Source organism: Meleagris gallopavo, chromosome 14 (assembly GCF_905368555.1).
Source record: "Meleagris gallopavo chromosome 14, MGAL_WU_HG_1.1, whole genome shotgun sequence".
In the NCBI taxonomy this organism is placed as follows: Eukaryota; Metazoa; Chordata; class Aves; order Galliformes; family Phasianidae; genus Meleagris; species Meleagris gallopavo.
Genome location: NC_139417.1, coordinates 7,872,292 through 7,890,764, shown reverse-complemented (window position 1 = coordinate 7,890,764; position 18,473 = coordinate 7,872,292). Strand labels below are relative to the sequence as shown.

The window sequence follows — 18,473 nt, the reverse complement described above, 5'->3', positions numbered from 1 at the left end:
ATTCTATTGCATTGACTATTATTGCCACTTGAACATTCATCTTGATGGGCAATATATCTTTACTCTGATACTTTTCCCTGAGATACCTTATGCCTCTTGCATCTTCTTTGAGAAAATCAGTATGTACTGTCTTCACTGAAAGTCAACAGAAATCAGCTTAGAGCTCCATGACTGTACATACGCGTCCTTGGTCTGAAACAAATTTTGATATAGTTAACCCACCAAAGAAGATCAATGAAAAAACTTCTTTATGCAAAATTGAATCATATGATGGTCTTCATGCTCCTGGCAATGCTTATGTATTGCTCCATTAGCAAGGAAGTCGTATAATTAAATAATGTCATGTGGTATCCTATCTCTTTCGTTCCCAATCTTTTAAGATACTAATTAGATAAATATTTCTGTGTTATTGTCTAATTCTGTTCTTCCTTCAGCAATATGTTGGGCTTGTTCTAGGCTTCCGCTGTTTCTGATACTTTTCTATTTTAAAGTTACTGTTCTCATATGCTATACTTTGAGCTTGCAATATTTTGTTAAAAAGGAATTATTTTTTTTTTTCACTGAATGATTTTTCATCCTCGAGACAATGTTTGAATAAATATTTTCCTGTGAGGGGCTTTTGGGCCTTTAGATTTCATACTCCTAAAGAAATGATGTCCTATTGGGTTTCAAATAAGTAATATAATATTTAATTATATTAGTTACCTTTTTTTAATGTTTGACTAAAAAAATGTTTACAACAAAGATTAGTGACATTATTGAAATACTTGGTTTTCTGTTGCTTGATCAGAAATGTAAATCCAGTGGATTCCATTATAACAAACCATTCAGAAATATAACAATAAGTAATGCATGCCAGCATGTTAATAATAGTAATGATGATTCAGACTCCACAGATCTAAAGTAAAATAGTCAAAATATTAAATGTCAGCCTGATGGAGGAAGGATAGGTTTCAAAATTCTCAGGAATTTCTTACTCTAAGCCTAACATACAAAATTGTATTCTGAGATACTTTTATGGCTACAGGAAATTATACAACATTGTTTAAATGATCTCTGACACAGTATTTTTTCACGTGAGCATTTAAACTAGTCTCTCAATCAGTTATCAAATACAAATTATGCACTGCCACAAGAGTGCATTTTGTTAATCTTACATATTCAGTTTTCTTTCTTTCTTCTTTAAATTGCATTCCAGTATTTCTATATGTTGTTTCAAAATAAGATTAATTACTCCTTCTATGATTTACTTTAAATTTTAAGTGCTCTACATTCAATTTTATGAGTTTTGTTATATATTATTCAAAGGGAGGCATGTAACATTATGGAAATGAGAAGGAGGAGCTTAAGTCACTTCAAAATCAGAGCAATCTTTTCCTTCAAGTTCCAATGGGAAGTAATGAACTAGAAGATTTTAGTGTCTTTAAATGTGTGGAAGGATCATTTTGTTGAATGAATGCCCCACTTCTTATTTAGCATAACCAAAATTTATTTTCTGATAAATGTCTATTCAGAATATTTTCTCAATTCAAAATTAAGAACAGAAGATTCTTAACATAAGGTTTAACTAAGGTTTTCTCTTCATCTGAATTTAACAACTTTGTGACTCAAATATTTTAAATTCTTTGCAATTACATTAAAATAATAGTAACTTTTAATAATATTTTCCAACCTTAAGTATTTGCTAGTTCTAAAATGTTACTGAGCTCTATAATCTAGAGATCAAACCATTCATCCTGCGAAGTACTTTTATCTTTGTCTCCTACAAACACAAAAACCAGCGTTGAAGGATGAGAAGGCTGACAATGACAGATTACCTGTAGTTTTGTTTTCCTGTTTAACTTATGTGGACCCTGTGCAGCACTGTGTTCTGCTGTAACACAATCCCATGCATCCAGATGCCATTGCTCTCGTTCTTAGTAGACCCCACCTCTCCACTGTATTGCAGTATAGCATAAAATAAGCAGACTTATTTTAACCATATTTTGCTTATGTTCCCTTGGAGAATCATATTAACCCAAGTGGGTGCAGGAGACAATTCTAGTAAAAAGCTGCAAAATACAGAAATAATTGTCATCATTAAACTTTTTCAGCTGTATTTTGAATTCTGTGAATTCGTTTTTCCCCTCTATATTTCTCATGCAGTCTGAAGTGTGCTATTTCTCCTTACATGTGAGCAGTGCTGTCTGTTTGAATGAAATGATAATGGAGTGGTTTCATATGATCTATGAAACCAAATGTAATTGGTTTCACCAGTGTGTCTCTTTTCTGAGTGGGTGTTTTACTTATCTGTCATTTCCAAAGCATAAATCATCAAGACTTCAGAAGTTCAATGTTATGGGGCTTGAAAAAGTTCAGAGAATTCAAAGGGCAGTTGAGTGCCTTCCTCTTACTGGAAAATCAGTACTGAAAGATGGGTACCAAGTTCCTTCTTTGCCTTTAAAATCATTCTAAACATACACCTTTATAGATGACTTCTTGTTTGCTTAATAGAAAAAGTATATACACACATTAGCAATTAGTGGTAAGCAGAAAAGAAAGAATTTTAAATTTTCAATCTGAAGACAAAGCTGTTACGATTACTAGGGGATGTAGTAGTGGGAGTAAAGTGGAAATAATGAAATATGGTGGAGGAAAACTAGGAAAAAAAAGGGGGGAAATGAATAAGAATATTGCATTTTCAGTAAATTCCTTTGTGATTATTTGCAATCAAGTCTGTTCTTTTCCTTCCTTTCACTTGCTCTGAGATTTCACATGAAGGAGAGCTCCTTCATCCTTGTTCTTCTTGATTATTGTCCAATGAAGTTATGCAGCTATGTAAGGGTTAGGGAGAGTGACTGTCCAGTGTCTTACACCTCACAGATGCCTCCAGGGGAAGGCTTGATGAGATGGCAAATTCAAGGTTTGATATACAGTCAGATAATATGAGGAAAAGTGCTTGGTGGGTTGGACTGGGGAACTAGGCGTGTTAAGAGTAGAACCCCTCTGTTTCTATCCCATAGTTAATGGAGCAGTCCTCTGTTGCTTGCTGTGATTGAGCTGTGGAGTATCTGTCCCCTCTACTTGCCACAAGGGTACTGGGATGATCTGAGGGACTATTTTGTGGTAGTTTTCCTACTGAAAATATTTCAAAAGGATTTGTTCTTTGAAAAGTTGTTTATTCCAAAGAACTTAACTATGAATTATGCCTTTTGCAAAACGTATTTGGCCATGACAGTTTACAATATGTTATGTTATGATATGAAATATGATTTCAGGAAAATTGTCTAAGATCTGTAGTGACTGAGTTTAAATGTTTCACACAACTCTGTTATTAAATATGTAGATTTTAAATGTCTTGCTTGTGGCCAGTATGTTTTGTTTCTAAAGAAAAAGCTTCAAAATACTAATAATTTTCTGAAGTTTATTTTCTAAGGTGCATCCACATCCATAATGGATTAACAGCATGTTTTAACAGGCCATTTATTTGCTTTAGGAGTGACAGAGAGAAGCTGTTTCAAACAGGATCTCTCATCACTGTCTATCTCTAGTCACCTCCTACTGAACCTAAGGTTGAATACTGAGGGTCATGAGGGAAAGAAAACAATAATTAAAGGGAAAAAGTTGATTGAGCTGTTTTTTCTCCTTCAATATGATTAGCATGTGAGAAGCTGCCTGAGCACTCTACTGTGTATCATTAGTTCAAACATTTCTGACTTGAGGTAACTTTAATCGTGACTTTTTCAGTTGCATTTCTGTATTTTTGAAGAACGATTTAAGTAGAAAAGGCAGTAAAAGCTCTTGTTAGATGATCTTGTTCCTATAAATCCAGGAATTCAGTTAGATTACAATTGGACAGTTCCTAAGAACTACTCCACCTCCCAAAAAGTTGTCATGAGTTCCTTTATTAAAGCTCAGAATATTATTCTTAGACTAACAGAGGTGGGGAGTAAAGCAGGAGTGTTTACAGAATTCACTTCTAAATTGACTGTGATAAGTGGCAATGCAATGTATTATGATTAGAGGTTTCTGGGAGACCCTTTAAGAAGGTTAACTGCAAGGCAGCTCTCAAAAGAAAGCATTTATCTTAGTGACCATCCTTCAGTGTTTTATACTACTGAGAATTTTTTTGTGGGTGGCTAGAACCATTTTTTTGTGTTTTATTAGCTATATCTTGAATACCTCCTACAAGCTGAATGACAGTTTAGGGTTATTAAATCTGTTCTTAGTACATTCTTTTATCCGTAGTTAATCTTGACTAAATATATGCTAGTGAACAACCTTTTTTTTTCTCAGTTGTTGCCCATATTTGTTAAAGAAATTATTCCATTTGACATTTGTTTAGGCTGCACTTTGATAAAATACTGTATACAATATACTTTTTCAGTTTGGCGCTCAACAGTGTCTTTCATGGATTTATTTCTTCTTACATTATCTTATCTTCCCTTATAGCATGCTAAGGCTTCCTTTTCATATTAAGTAATTTTTTTCACTCCTAGACAGATGCTTTCACAAATGCATGCTCTGTATTGCTAGAGATCTATGAGATTACAGTTTTCAGGTGTTTAGTTACATTTATAATTGAGCTGCTTTGTTATCATCTGCTTCCTTCAGCTCTATATATGTTAATTCAAATTAGACTTTCACATGCCTAGCAGTCACTTTACAAAAAGTTTTATATGACTTAATTTATTTTAATGTTATTGAAAAGTTTTGTCTTGTATCAGATTAATAGGTGGTAAATCCTCCAAGAGAAGGTATCTTTGTACACTGTCACTGAGAAATGGCTGATGCAGTATGAAGTTATTCTTATTTGTAACTGGTATTTTTCACAAAAACTTGATCATTCTGAAGTTTTGTAGTGTGATGTAGAAATTTAAATGTAAAAGGTCTGTCTTTCTAGTCATAGGAAAGCTTTCAGGTACATGGTGTAAACAGATAAAACATGGACATTAACTAAAAGGAGCACTGCCTTAAATGAGGCACAGCATAAATCCGCTTAAACCATTGAACTGTTGAATAATCAGGTTACTGGTAAGATCATGTTCTGGGGCAAGATCAACAATACCTGAATTGTTTCTAACAAACTTTTGCTCAGATTTTCCCATCAGTTTCTTCCAGTACTTAATTATATTAATAATTACCTGTCATTGTCATTAGATGTTGGCTCTCACTCTACATGGTGTGGACATGGAAAAAATGTTCTATTTCACCCTGACATAGCATTTTATGTTCTCTTTATTGTGTTATAGCTCATAGACAAATTACTGTAATTCTGTCAGTGTTTTCTTGTCAATTGTTTCTGAGTGATTTTGTTGCTGTCCCATGAACAGTCTTCACTTTTTCTTGAATGTTATCCAGATTCAATATTTCAGCTGAGATTCTCCTGAAGTCATACAGATCAAAAGACTCACTTCTGTACTGCAGTCTGTTTCTGCTTTCCAGTATGATGTTTTCCTTTTTCACAACAGATCATTAATAAGGAGTTACTCCTTAGTTTTACATACTGCTTCTTTGGTTTGTCACGACCTTTTAATTCTTGTCTTCTTGGCACTTCAAGGTCCTCCCAGTCTCAAATCTCTCTGAAATTCAAAAGGAAAATTTTCTAGTCCATCATCTGTGTAGTTAATGAAAAAATTGGAGTGAGATTGCAGATAGTTTGGAGTGGATCCCTGCTTGCTTGAGCTCTTGGCTATTGAGAAGGGACCGTACCTTTCCTCTTTACTTTTTTGTTTTAGTACAAAGTGGCATGACATATATTCATATATTTGTGCAACTTCCTTGGTACTTCTCACTGGAATCTTTAGTACATTAAGCCCAGGTCTCACTGTTGCAAATGTGACCATCAAGAGACTGTTATATTCACATTTTGTGAGACTAGCTTGTGTTTGCAATGAAGTACAATATAATCTGGCTTTGCCAGCTGAGAAGTTTCATTTCTAGAGTTTAGCTTTTCTAAGGAAGAATTGTCTCTTTCTTGTTGTGAACACCCTATTATAGTGGAGGATATTTAGATGAGGAATACTGGTAACTATTTTATGTAAGTCAAAAGAAAATGTAGGGATCACTTATCAGTGTGGAGCAAATGCTGTTTGATTTAACATGTATTTTATAAAACTGAGAGTTTACCTAATTTTACCGTGTTCAATTGGAGTGATTTTTCTTGGTGTTAAAAGTACTACCCTGGTATTTGTATAACAGATTAGTTTGCCAAAAGAGATGAAAAACTGTGAATAGCAAAAAGGATTACTCTTTATAAATATTACTGTTAAAGAATGTCATTTAATTCCATGCTTTAATAAATTATTTTAAAATGTATTTTATTACCATAATTTATTAAACAATAAGGAGACATTTTGGCTGGAAATACTGATAACATCTCTATAGTACCATATTGGGATAGTCATTTTTTTTACTGACACACTAGATAATTAGGAATTATAAATTATGCTTACACCCTTAAACATGCTAGCTGGAGAGTATAAGAGACTGTATGTTGTTTTTGGTGCCAGTTCAGCTCCTGATTTTCAAAAATCCTGGCACAGAAATGAATTCTGATTTTCAGTCTCTAGCAGTAAAATGGATGTGTATTACTCACATGAGAGATTTAGGTGAAGACCTTGACACCTGCTTACATGTCTGAATGAAACTTACTTTATGATTGTTATTGAGAATGTTGTTTTTACCTGCTGTTTTGCTGGCATCTTAGCCTTGCTCCTAGAGGTCAGGTAATCACGTTTCCTACAAAACCAGTAATATTGATTCTTATCAGAATCACTGGGTAGCTAAAGTAAATTTCTTCTGTTCATCAGATTTGGTTCTTCCATAGGAAATTTCAAGGATAAGGATTGGTAGCACAGTAGCTTTCACAGGCATGTATGGACCTGTGTGTGGCCTCATAAAAGGTATATGACAATGTAGAGCTTCAGGTCTGTCCATACAGGCTGTTGCATAAATTCTTGCACCTTTTGATTTACTTAGTCCATTCCAGTGAGGCACTGTATTTTTTCAACCTATGTCTTTCTTAGAGAAACTATAACTTTGGCGGTATTCTAGGCCATACACAAGTAAAAGAGGCTGCCTCGGTTTTTTCAGATGCTCTGTCAGAACCTGTACCTCTATTTTGTATATTAACAATGCAAAGCATTGGGTTTTCCCTCGGTATTAAAGTTAATTACTGAGGTTGTAGACAACCTTGTAGCCCATCTAATGGTAGAGCATAACATTTCAGTACTACTTTGCTGAACTCTTGTTTACCCAGATGCCTGGTAAAATGCCTCTGGTTTATATATTTGAGATTATTACTGTTCAAATTATCCATGTTTATAAACATAGATAATGTGCCAACATGCTCCAGGAGAATGTCTGTGCAGGCAGGTGCAGATAGATGCAAGCTCCCTCTGCCTGTGCTCTGAACATGCTATATGTGAGCCAGCCTGGAAACCACTAGCCAGTTGTGTGGCACTATGCCCAAGCTAAAATGCCTTGTGTCTTAGGTAAATGAGGCTTTAGAGCTTCTGAACTGAAGCTGACTTGCATTCAGGAGGCTTCAAAATCATAGTCTGGGTGTTTGCATTCACCTGCCCATCTATGTGGATGTATTCATCATTCCACACTGCAGTGGAAGGACTTCATTATGAATTCCCATCCTTGTGTTCTTATGCAGTTTTCACTAAACATTTGTAGATTTAAGACCTGCTAACTTCACTTACATTTGTTACAAAGATTAAAAAACAAAATGACCAATAGCATGAAATATTGGTAGGTGATTCAACTGTCTGCATGTGCTGGGGGTTGGATTCTGGTCTTTGGCTGTCTCAGTAGTGCATTACAGTAGAGCCATATGACAGCAGCTATTTCACGTGACTGTAAACCATCATTTTCTGGAAGTGTTTAGTATTTATTGAAATTGTTTGTTGCGACTATGCTATATTTTACCAATAGCTGTGTACTGAATTGAATTGTCCTGTTAACTACGTGGCAGCTGAGAAAAAAATTTGTTAGATTTCAACAAAATACTGTCTTACAAAAATATTATAATATCTTCTGATTGGCTTTCATAACCCCTCTGTGCTTAAGCTGAGAGAGAGGACATTATAGTTTCCAAAATCTTGTGTCCTTGAGGGTTGCAGAATTTTCAAAGTGAATGCCTGCTCTTCTCCCCCATGAAAGTTTTTCCCCCCATCTGCTACTTTAAAGTGGGGCTGGTGTGTCAGAAGGGTTTGCATAGTGTTGCACAGATACACTGTCATGAGTACAAGAACCATATGGCTATTTTGACTGTCAACATAAAAAAAATGGAATTCCATTATCAGATATTGAAATGATACCTGATGTCAGTATTCCTGACTGTCTGTCTCACTGTCAGATTTTTGTTTTTTCAGTCAGTTTTTAAATACTGAATTTTCACTTTTTCCAAGTTTATAGTACCTCCATTTAAGTTCAAATTTTTTTTAGAAATTTTATTCTGTGTGTGACTTTTGACAGCTGGACTAAAAATTGTGTTACACAATCAGATAACATGATATATCACTAGAAACCATATTGATGGGAAGAATTTAGCATGAAAAGTGCCTATGAGAATTAATGCATGGAATTAACCTAAGCATAATTGAAAAACCTTGAATTTCTGAGTTGTTTACTTATTTGCATTCTGAGTGAGTTGGATTTGTGATGGTTATGTCAGTATACATCTTCAGATATTAAACAGGTATATCTTAAAGCCAACAGTTAATTATAACTAATTATAATTATCATTTGGAATAAGCCAATTTATATTTTGCTTTTGAGCAAAGGGTGTCTACTCTACAGCAATGATTACTGTGAATGAAAGATTAGACCATTTTAATTAGGCTCATTTTAATTTCAGACAGAGAAAATCTTTGTTTTATGTACCCTGAAAACAAAGAGAACAAAGCTAAAAGCTGAGTCATCATTATTCATGATTTTAATACACACTGCTGTCAGATAAAAGTAGAAGAACTAACCTACCCTTATTTAATTTAGAAGAGTATTTTGTGTAATGAAGCAATCTGCTGTTTCTTTGGCTTTAAAGTCACAGCATTCCTGTTGCCAACCCTTTCTGTCAGAAATGTTCTGTTATCACCCGCAGCACTCCCAAAAGAACCTGCCTGGGGAGGCTGGGCACATTTCTAAAACAGAAAAATAGAGACTTGTATATAAAAGATAGTGCAGAGAAAAAAAAAGTTGAATTTGTGTTACATTTTTCTTTCCATTTAAAACAGATGCTAAGATGAGGGTGTGTTTAGATTTTCTATGGTGCATATATTCCCTACTTTCTACAGTATGAGAGAAATGATTTCATAGAATAGCGGATCTGCTTTCTTTTATTTCAGTGCATTAAGAAGTTAAGATTTGAATGAAAGCTTTATTGAATTGACAACTTATTTGAGCACAAAACATGAAAAATGTTGACAGTCTGGTCTAAATTACTGTACAGCATCCTTTACACATTATTTTGAGGTCTATAGAAAGTAAAATACCTACATCTAACCCTATAGATACGTGACTCCTTAATGTATTTTTTTTCTTAATATCTGCTATTCAAAATGAGATCTTTTTATTTAAATTAAGACTGCTGAAGACTTATGGCATCCTCTTTTAAACATCCTTTAACCATGATTAGAGTAAAGAAGACAGAATAACAAATGAGACTATTTAAGTGTATGAATAAAATGCAACTGTTTATCTAGAATTGATCCACGTCTCCTAACTTTGAGAGTAAAATAAATGCATTGTTTTCCTTTGACTCCATCAGAAATATTGTCCTTTAAATATTTACATTAATACATTAGGAATTTTGAAATAAAAGTGAAATATCTTTCTTGACGTTATTACTGGCAAGCAGAAGGATTGCAAGAATTCCAAACTTTTAGCTCACCTTGGATATATGAAGTTCATGTGCCATATTCTTACATTTATTAGCAGTTGGAACCTAAGGTTAATTTATGGCTCATTTATCCATGTTTATTTTTTAATGATTGATCTTATGTAGTTCTCAAAAAAGGCATAGGCCATAACATATTCTAAAACCTATTAAGTATTATGTACTCTTTCTCAGCTGATAAGTCATGGTCTGTCATCGAATGCACTGTAGAAAGTGAATGTTTCATTTATTTAAGAAAACAAGGGACAGATTATGACATTACCAACAGGAGCATTTTAGGGCATAAGAAATAATAAGATTTGTGCTTCCAAATGATATGTTGTAGAAATTACTTTTCTCATGTGTCTTCACAAGCTACAGTGTGATCCTCCTGGCTTCTAAGTAATTCTGTATCTCTGAGTGCTTTAATAGAAATAAATCCATAGGAAAACATCTGTGTAAATGTGTGGAAGATGTTCAGAGATTTTTCTACTGAGGGTTACAAGCTCCCAAATAAACAAGACAACTTAAGTTTTATATCACTTTGCTTTAATGATTCAATTGTTCCAATTGGAATAGTTCACAACAGATTTATCTAGAATATTCTAGAATTCAGGTAAGTAAATTAAAAAAAAAAAACAAAAAAATAACAAATACCAAAGATTTCTTAGATCAAAACAATTCAAATAATTATTATTAGATGTCATGTCAGAATAAACAGAAACCCACTGAGATAAATGTGTTAAGAAGTATTTAAATTACAAAAAAAAAAAAAAAGAATAAAGAAAATTTCTTTTTGCTGATAGTTTATTTTGTTATTTGATTGTAATTAACATTACTAATTCTATAAGGAGTTTTCAGAAATTGTTTGATTATTCTCTTGTGGTTAAAAGAAGCATTTCAGGTGGCATTTTTATTCTGTTTTATGGAGAATGTAACAATTGTTATTTTATTTTATCAGACAGGAAGCACTGCTTGCTGCAATTAGTGAAAAGGATGCAAACATTGCCTTGCTTGAACTGTCTGCTTCAAAGAAAAAGAAGACACAAGAGGAAGTAATGGCTCTTAAAAGAGAGAAGGACAGATTAGTACATCAGTTAAAACAGCAGGTGGGGAGAAGTTCATTTTCATACTTCTATGACAACTGAGAAGTGACATTATTTTCATGTGTAGTATTTTCTTCTAACATTGTATTGAAAGTTCTCAAACCAGGTCTGATATGTGACAGCAATTGTGATAAATAGGAGATGTGAAATGTAAATGTTTCTTTGTTGCTTCTTGGTTGCTAAGTATTTAGCTGAATGTTTGACAGGCTCATATTACAAGGGCTCCTCCAAAAGTAATTCCTTCTATTTTATTACGCTGGCCTGTGATGTCAGAGGCAGTCGTTGGCAGTAGAGGATGAACCTTTCTGCCAGTATTCTGTTATGTTTTGTTGCTGTGTGATAGATAACAGCATAGGGGCAATCTGACAAAATGGCATCTGACATGGAAGAAGGTATCAAGCAAAGGGGTGTCATTGAATTCCTCCATGCAGAGAAAATGGGACCCACTGATGTTCACTGATGCTTGCCAAAAGTTGATGGAGACAAAACAGTGGATGTGGATGTGAACACAGTGAGGTGGTTGGTAGTGCTTTCCAGCAGTGGTGACAGTGGGTCACCTTCACTTGTACAGATGTTTACAAATGCAGCATGCAAGCTCTTGTTCATGATTTGCAAAAATGCAAAGCTAATGGTGGTACCTATGTTGAAAGTATAGTATTTTGTAGCTGAGAATTATCTCTATCAAATAGTGTTATTGTGCTCTTTGTATCTGTTGTAGTATACATGGAAATAAATAGGAGGTATTACTTATGTGCCAACCTACATATATGCAGCTATTACATTTCTGTTTCCCCTCCTTGTACAGCTTCCCACTGACTGCATTATGTGCAACAGAAGATTACAGATGCTCTTCACACAGTCAAGCAGGATCTATCCACTCTGTTGACACATTCTAACCTTTTTGCTGTTCAGTTTTTTCCTTATCTGTTGTTGAATAATTGTTGTGGGTTTATTTTTCAGAAGGCTTCAGGCTTTCTGCGAGGTTATCTGGAAATCATGATTATCCTTAAAATTCTCAAATGAGTTTTTTTTTTTGTTTGTTTGTTTGTTTTTTTAAACCATCAAGATATTATTGAGATGTGCTCAAAACTTTCAGAACTTTGTTCTGCCAGAGTATGGGAACAGCAGAAGAGGATTGCCAAAGAGACACTGTGTGTGTGATAACTTCAGCTAGAAGTGCAATCAAATACTTCAAATGCCTCCACTATTTATAGTGATAAAGATCTTCACTAATGCTATTTAACTAGATTAAATTAATGCCAAAATAATCTCTTTTATCTCAGACACTGGAGGAAAAAAAAAAAAAAAGAAGGAAAGAGACACCAGGAATAGGAATGTAGTTTAACTGGGTCACCACTTTATTACACTTAAGAATTATCTGATAGTAGGAGTTGTAGAGATTCATGCTTCTTTAATCCCTTTAGAGTGAAGCACTGTTAAGCCCCACAAGTTTCACGTGTGCATCCAAGAGCAAGGCTTGTAAGTGCTACTCTTCCTTGTTACGATTGTTCTATGGGAAAAAATGACAGATTTCATATTGCGTGATATCTCCACTCTACTTCTTGGTTTCTTTGAGAGATGTTGTTTCCTAATCTATTTCTGATGCGCTTTTATCAAAGAGCTAGAACCTCAGTGAATGACCAACTGCAGCACTTCTTCTGTGCTAATTTTCTGGCCTTTTAGCAGATCAAGCAGAGTGTAAATGACAAGGATTTTGATGTAATTTGTAACTCTTCTCACTGAAAAAATGAAAAGAATAATCTTAAAAATGAAATATTTGCCTCTGTAGGAGAATGAGAATGTGTGTTATTTGCTTTAAATATGAAACTACAGGTATACATATATGAAAGACCAAAATATTATTGTGTTGATAAATTGAGCAGTCTTGTCATAAGTTGTGGCTGCATGAGTTTAAGAATGACTTGTCATTTCTAGTCTGAAAGAAATGCATTGGTTGTGGCTTATTTTTACAGTTTTCATCAGAATATGTTTTGATAACCTCGGAAACTTTTTTGTATTGCAGTTGTGCACCTAAATTGCTGCTAGTGATACTGACCTCTGTGATGCAAACAACTTTGCATAAAATGTGCATATTTAATTGCAATTATTTAAGTATAATTTAGCAGCTGCAGTTTTTCAGTAAAGCATCTATTGCTTAGTGTTTTAAATATATGGAAGTATAGTATACACTCCCAGCAAAACAGAGCCACTGGAATTGTTCTGATTCACACACCAAATGCTGTATTTGGAGAGCCACAGAACTTTTTAGTAGGTTTAAAAGACCTCTCAGTAATACAGTATTAAACAAGATCACTACACAGGCTTGGCTGAGTGATTACACAGTGTTTATAATCACCCTGGCCAAGATTCCTTTGGAGAATACTGAGACAGCTATTTTTAGAGAAATGTGTGTAGTGATGCAATCCCTCATGAAACAATTAGCTTAAAGCCCATTTTTAGAACATCTCAAGAGATTTTGTAGGAGCATAATACGCTGCTGTGTTATTGATTCATTCTGAACTTGGATACTGTAAGGAAATTTCCCAGTTGCCTCTTTTCTCTTTTGGGATATAGAGCCAAAAATGTAAGTGGAGTTTGCCAAAATGCAAGGTCTTCTAACTCCTTGAAAGCATTTTATTTTTCTTCCCAAAACATGAAACTAGAAACCAGTCCAGCATTTGCAGGACTGCAGGTGTACAGAATACTCTGGCCAGAGGCAAAGTTGGTGTTTGGCAGAGTTCTCCAGTCTATTAGTTCATGACTATATTTCATCACATGAACATATTGCTAATGAAACAAAAACGGTGAGAAACAAACAAGGAATTTAAAAAATCTGTGTAACCACAGTTTCTCAACAAATTCCTCCTGTATGCAATACATCGGAGTATTTCTGACTAATTAACTTAAAAGTATTTCAAAGAAAGCTTTCAAGAGCAAAGGAGGGAAATGGAATTGAAGCCAGCATGTTGTATTATATATATTGTTCTGGTTAAGAACATTAGGTATAGAGCTAATGTGATATTGTGGTAGTGACATCAAGCATTTAGGAATAATGAAATTGCAAGTTGTATTTTAGCTTTTAGATAAATTGGTCCATATTCCTACATACCATCACTGTATTAGAAATTTTATCTCTTTTTATTGTGTACTACTGGAAGAAATGTAGTGATTTCAATTTAGGCTAGATTTTTTGTATAAGACACAGAAACTTAGAAAGGGGAGAGCTGGATTTGCCCAGAGAGGTTGTGGAGTTCCTTTCTCTGGAAATATCCAAGAACTTGTGCCTGGATGTTTTCCTGTGCAACCTGCTGTAGAGAACCTGCTTTACCAGGGAGTTAGGTTAGATGATCCCTGGAGGTCTCTTCCAACTATGACTCTGTGATTCTGTAGAATTGCAAAAATTACAACGAAATGAACTTTTCTGACATTTAGATATCAGTATTACAAACCATGTAATTGCAGTTTCAGAAGTTCAGCTTTGATACTAAAGTTTCTGATACATGTCTGGTGTTTATAAATTATGGGAAAGTGTCTTTACAATCGTTTCCTGTTTTAATACACAAACAAATGAACAAAAACCCGAAGTAAAAACAAGCAACAAGCCAACAGAGAACTCTACCTTCTCGTGCTGTTTGTCTGCTTTTAGTGGGACCTGGCCTGAGATGTCCTCAGGCAGCTGCTGTTGCAGAGCTTTAATTATGCTTTTTAACCCACTTCTTTGTGTCTGCGTTCTTACATACTTCTGTGTAATTACTAGGTTTAGTAGTAGAACTCAGACGAATACTTTTAGCATGACTTTAGCCTATACATTACTTCGTATGCTGTATTATTACAAGATATTTCCTGTGCTTCAAGCCATACTTTTAATTCACAGAACTTAAAAAGGCTTCAAATACATTAACTCTAAATGCAGGGACCACAACAGAGAAGGCAGAGGGACCATGTTCAAATCAGCACAACTTCAATCACAAGTGCAAGGAAAGTAGAAATTTACTCTTAGTACTCCAGATAAATGTCTGCTTGGCACTTGAAACTGCTGCCTCTTCTCATGCTGCCAAGCATCTGATATCCCAGCTGGTGTTTGTGAGAAGGCTATTATCCTTCAGCTCATGAAGAGAGAGGCTTACTATGAGCCCTGACTTCTTACAGCATAAGTCACTTAAATCCTGTAATCTTGCAAAGCATCAGGTCTAATGGCTGTTAATATCATTTAAATAGTACTGTAATTAATAATAAATTTGAAATATATGTGGAGCTTTTGTGCTCACAGTAAACACTAAATTATCAGACCCAAGTCTTTGTCAAGATATATATTGAAAACTGCTTTACATCTATTATTTTTCTTAATTGTAAACAGATAAGTTGTTCACATCGTAGTTACTTCTAGGCAGATAAATAGATGGGACTTTTAGCTTTTTGTCTTTTCATGACTATCCATTTCTTTTATGCTACTCAGGCTTCATTTAATCTAATACTTTATCTAGTATCCTTTATGTATCACATTACTTTACTTCACAGTGTGATACCATCAGAAAAATAATTAAAATTGTTAATCTTCCAACCTTCCTTGGCATTGCTTTTTGTAAAACTTAATTTTTTTTAGTTTTTTAGTTTTTTAGTTTTTTTTTTTAACCTTTTCTCCAGTATTTATGTTTGTTTTTTTTTTTTTTTGTTTTGTTTGTTTTTTTTTGCTTAATTTCAGATAAAGTATATTTTTAAATTTCTCTGGTAGCATTGCTGCACAAGAGTCAGAGCATCTGATTTGGTCAGCTTTTGTTGTTGTGTTTCATCTGGCAGGAAGGCTGGATTTCCCGAAAGCTTGGAAAATTTTTTTTGTACTGTGAATTTAGGGAGTGCAGACAAGGTCTGAAGAACAAATGTTCTGGCTACATGTACTTCACAGATGATGAGAACTATAAGATTTTCACATTAAACACCACACGACTTAGATTTAATACATAACTAGATGTAGATAGAAGAAAGTTAAAAAAAAAAAAAAAAGTGCTTTCCTACCATAAGAACATTAGTGTGTTCCTAACTTCATATGCAACAGTCATAGCATGAATAAGGAGAAAAAAATAGAAAAAATCTTAAGTAAGAATTGGCCACATTTTTCTCCATTAAACCATAATACACGCTTTTAACCTGCATTCATCCTGTCTCTCATGCTTTCCACAACAAGTCACACAATATACCAGGAAAATAATTTCCATTTGAAATTTTAACAGGGAAAAAAATTAAAAGGAGGAAAACAAAACAGCAAAATACAAAATAGAAAATACAAAGAAAAAATAAAGGTCAAATATAATTAAGAATAAGAGTGTAAGGATAGGTTATACTACAGAGATGTTATAAAAAAGAAAATGCCTAATTAAAACTCTCTGTAAAGCATAGCTCTACCCCATAGTGATGCATTCTAATACCCATACGATTATGATTATGGTAGTTTTCTAGCGCTCCGGAATTCTGAGTTACCACACTGTAATGTTCTTATTATCTTTTTGTTGCTGGTGTGTGCTTGCAAACATATTCTTTGTAACTTACATTTTTTTTATTGGTATTTTCTTAGTGTATAAGAACTCACTGCAGAAGCAAAAAAAGAAAAACAAAAACAATCTTGAATACTATCAGATATTTGTAACAATTGAAGACAATTGAAGAAGTATAACTTATTTTATATATAATTAACATTACATTGCTAGCGTTGTGTTGTTAGAAGTATTCTGAAATTAATGTAATGTAGCAACAAGCCCTGGAATACTCATACAAACTGAAGTCCACTTCTTACATGCAGCTCTATATTGGCAAAATGTCCCTCAAAGCAATAGCCAATTAGCAGATCTTTTAACTTGTGGAAAACATAAGTCCTCTGTAAGAAACGTAGTGGGCAAATTTGCAGTTTAACTTACTATGAAGTCTCATAAGCAGGAAATTGTTATTTTTGATCTTGGAAACATGCTTGATGAGACTAAAGAGTTGACTTAAGTGGAAACTTTCTGAAGAGTACAATAATAATTAAAAAAAAAAAGTTGACTTAATTGGGCTGTAGAAATACAGGCTTTAAATGGCATCAAATTTTAATTTTCATTGTAATCCCTGATGGTTTAATTGTTCTTCAGTGTAGACAATGTAATTTGATTGTTTTCAGAAGTTCTAATGATGATTACTTAGAAACTCAGCAATCATTTCTGAAAAGCCCTCTATAGCTTCTTTTCGAGAATACCTTCCTCTGTATCAGTCCAAATTTGGAATATTTCTGATTATTTTAATGAAGAATGTGCAAAAATACTATTCTGTCATAAAAACTAATTTTGTACGGACAGCAATTACATAACTGGCGAATTTAGCAAACATTTTGTTAATCCTCAGCTAATAGATTTCAGGCCTGAAGCACTGGATTCAAACTGAAAGAACAATTGCATTTGGTCATGCTTTCCTGTAATCCAAGTTAATTCCACTGGGTTTATATAACTTCTGGATAAACTAGGTGAAATATATAGTTTTGTATACTGTTTTTTTAGATCCTTACATTTTGGATTTCAAAAAATGAAAAAGAAAAATACATTGGTGTTTTCTGAAGTTGTATTAAGGGGATAAAGCTCAAATTAAGTTGTTTATCAGCAAAAATAGAATGAAACATCTAAAAATGAAGATGTCAGGATGCTTTGTGGAAGTATAATTTTCAAATAGTGAGATTACAGGAAACAGAGGTTTCAGAATATTGAAGATGGCAAAGCCCATTGCAGAATCAATGCTAGAACTCGATTCTCTTGGTTTTAAATTCATGTTTTAATAATTACATTGTAGGATCTCACCAGGATAGTTTGTAGACCTGATATGTGTCTCCTTCTTGTATTACATAGGGAAAAATCCTACTGTATTGAAAGTGAATATGCGAGAAATGTTTCAAATTCCATTTAGTGAAGAGAGATTGAGTAGAAAATCCAAAGAAAAGTGATAGCTATTGAATGGCATTACAACTATAACCCAGAGAAACAAATATTACTATTTTTCCTCATTTGAACCTCATTCATGAGAGTTTGTTTCATTGTTAACTTTATCCAGATGACAGATCAAAGCATAGTTGCCTATTGCCACCTTGCTAAAATATTTTTTTAAGGACAGTTTTAATATTACAGTTTTACAGTTACAGATTGTTCTTAAGCTATTGAGTCTGTTGCCAGTCAATCAAAGTCTTTCATTTTACTTCTGTAGATCCTTAAACTCTACAGAATTTTAGAAGGACAAGAAATATCTGTCAGTTTTTGTACAGAGCTTGATCATAGATTTCTTGGTAAGTGGGTTAGAAATTCAGTTACACATACCATTCATGACCTTGACAGCTTAGCAAATAGTGATACTGAATGATCAAAGACAACTGTTTTGAGCCCCACGGGTTAATATACCTGTGCACCTACATTTAAGTCACTTCTAATTCCTCTATCATTCCTTTTTTTTTTTTTTTTCTCCCCAAATTATATGCAGCATTTATTGAACATAGA

At 33.9% G+C, this 18,473-nt stretch overlaps 1 protein-coding gene across 1 annotated transcript in view; it reads left to right on the top strand.

The window, feature by feature from the left end:
* The window catches only part of ERC2 (ELKS/RAB6-interacting/CAST family member 2), a 371,864-nt gene that overhangs the window by 281,959 nt on the left and 71,432 nt on the right, over window positions 1–18,473 (top strand). Inside the window, exon 14 of the mRNA XM_085235975.1 lies at window positions 10,827–10,974. Within this exon, the coding sequence (XP_085092101.1) occupies window positions 10,827–10,974 (148 nt within the window). The remainder of the gene's footprint in view (window positions 1–10,826; window positions 10,975–18,473) is intronic.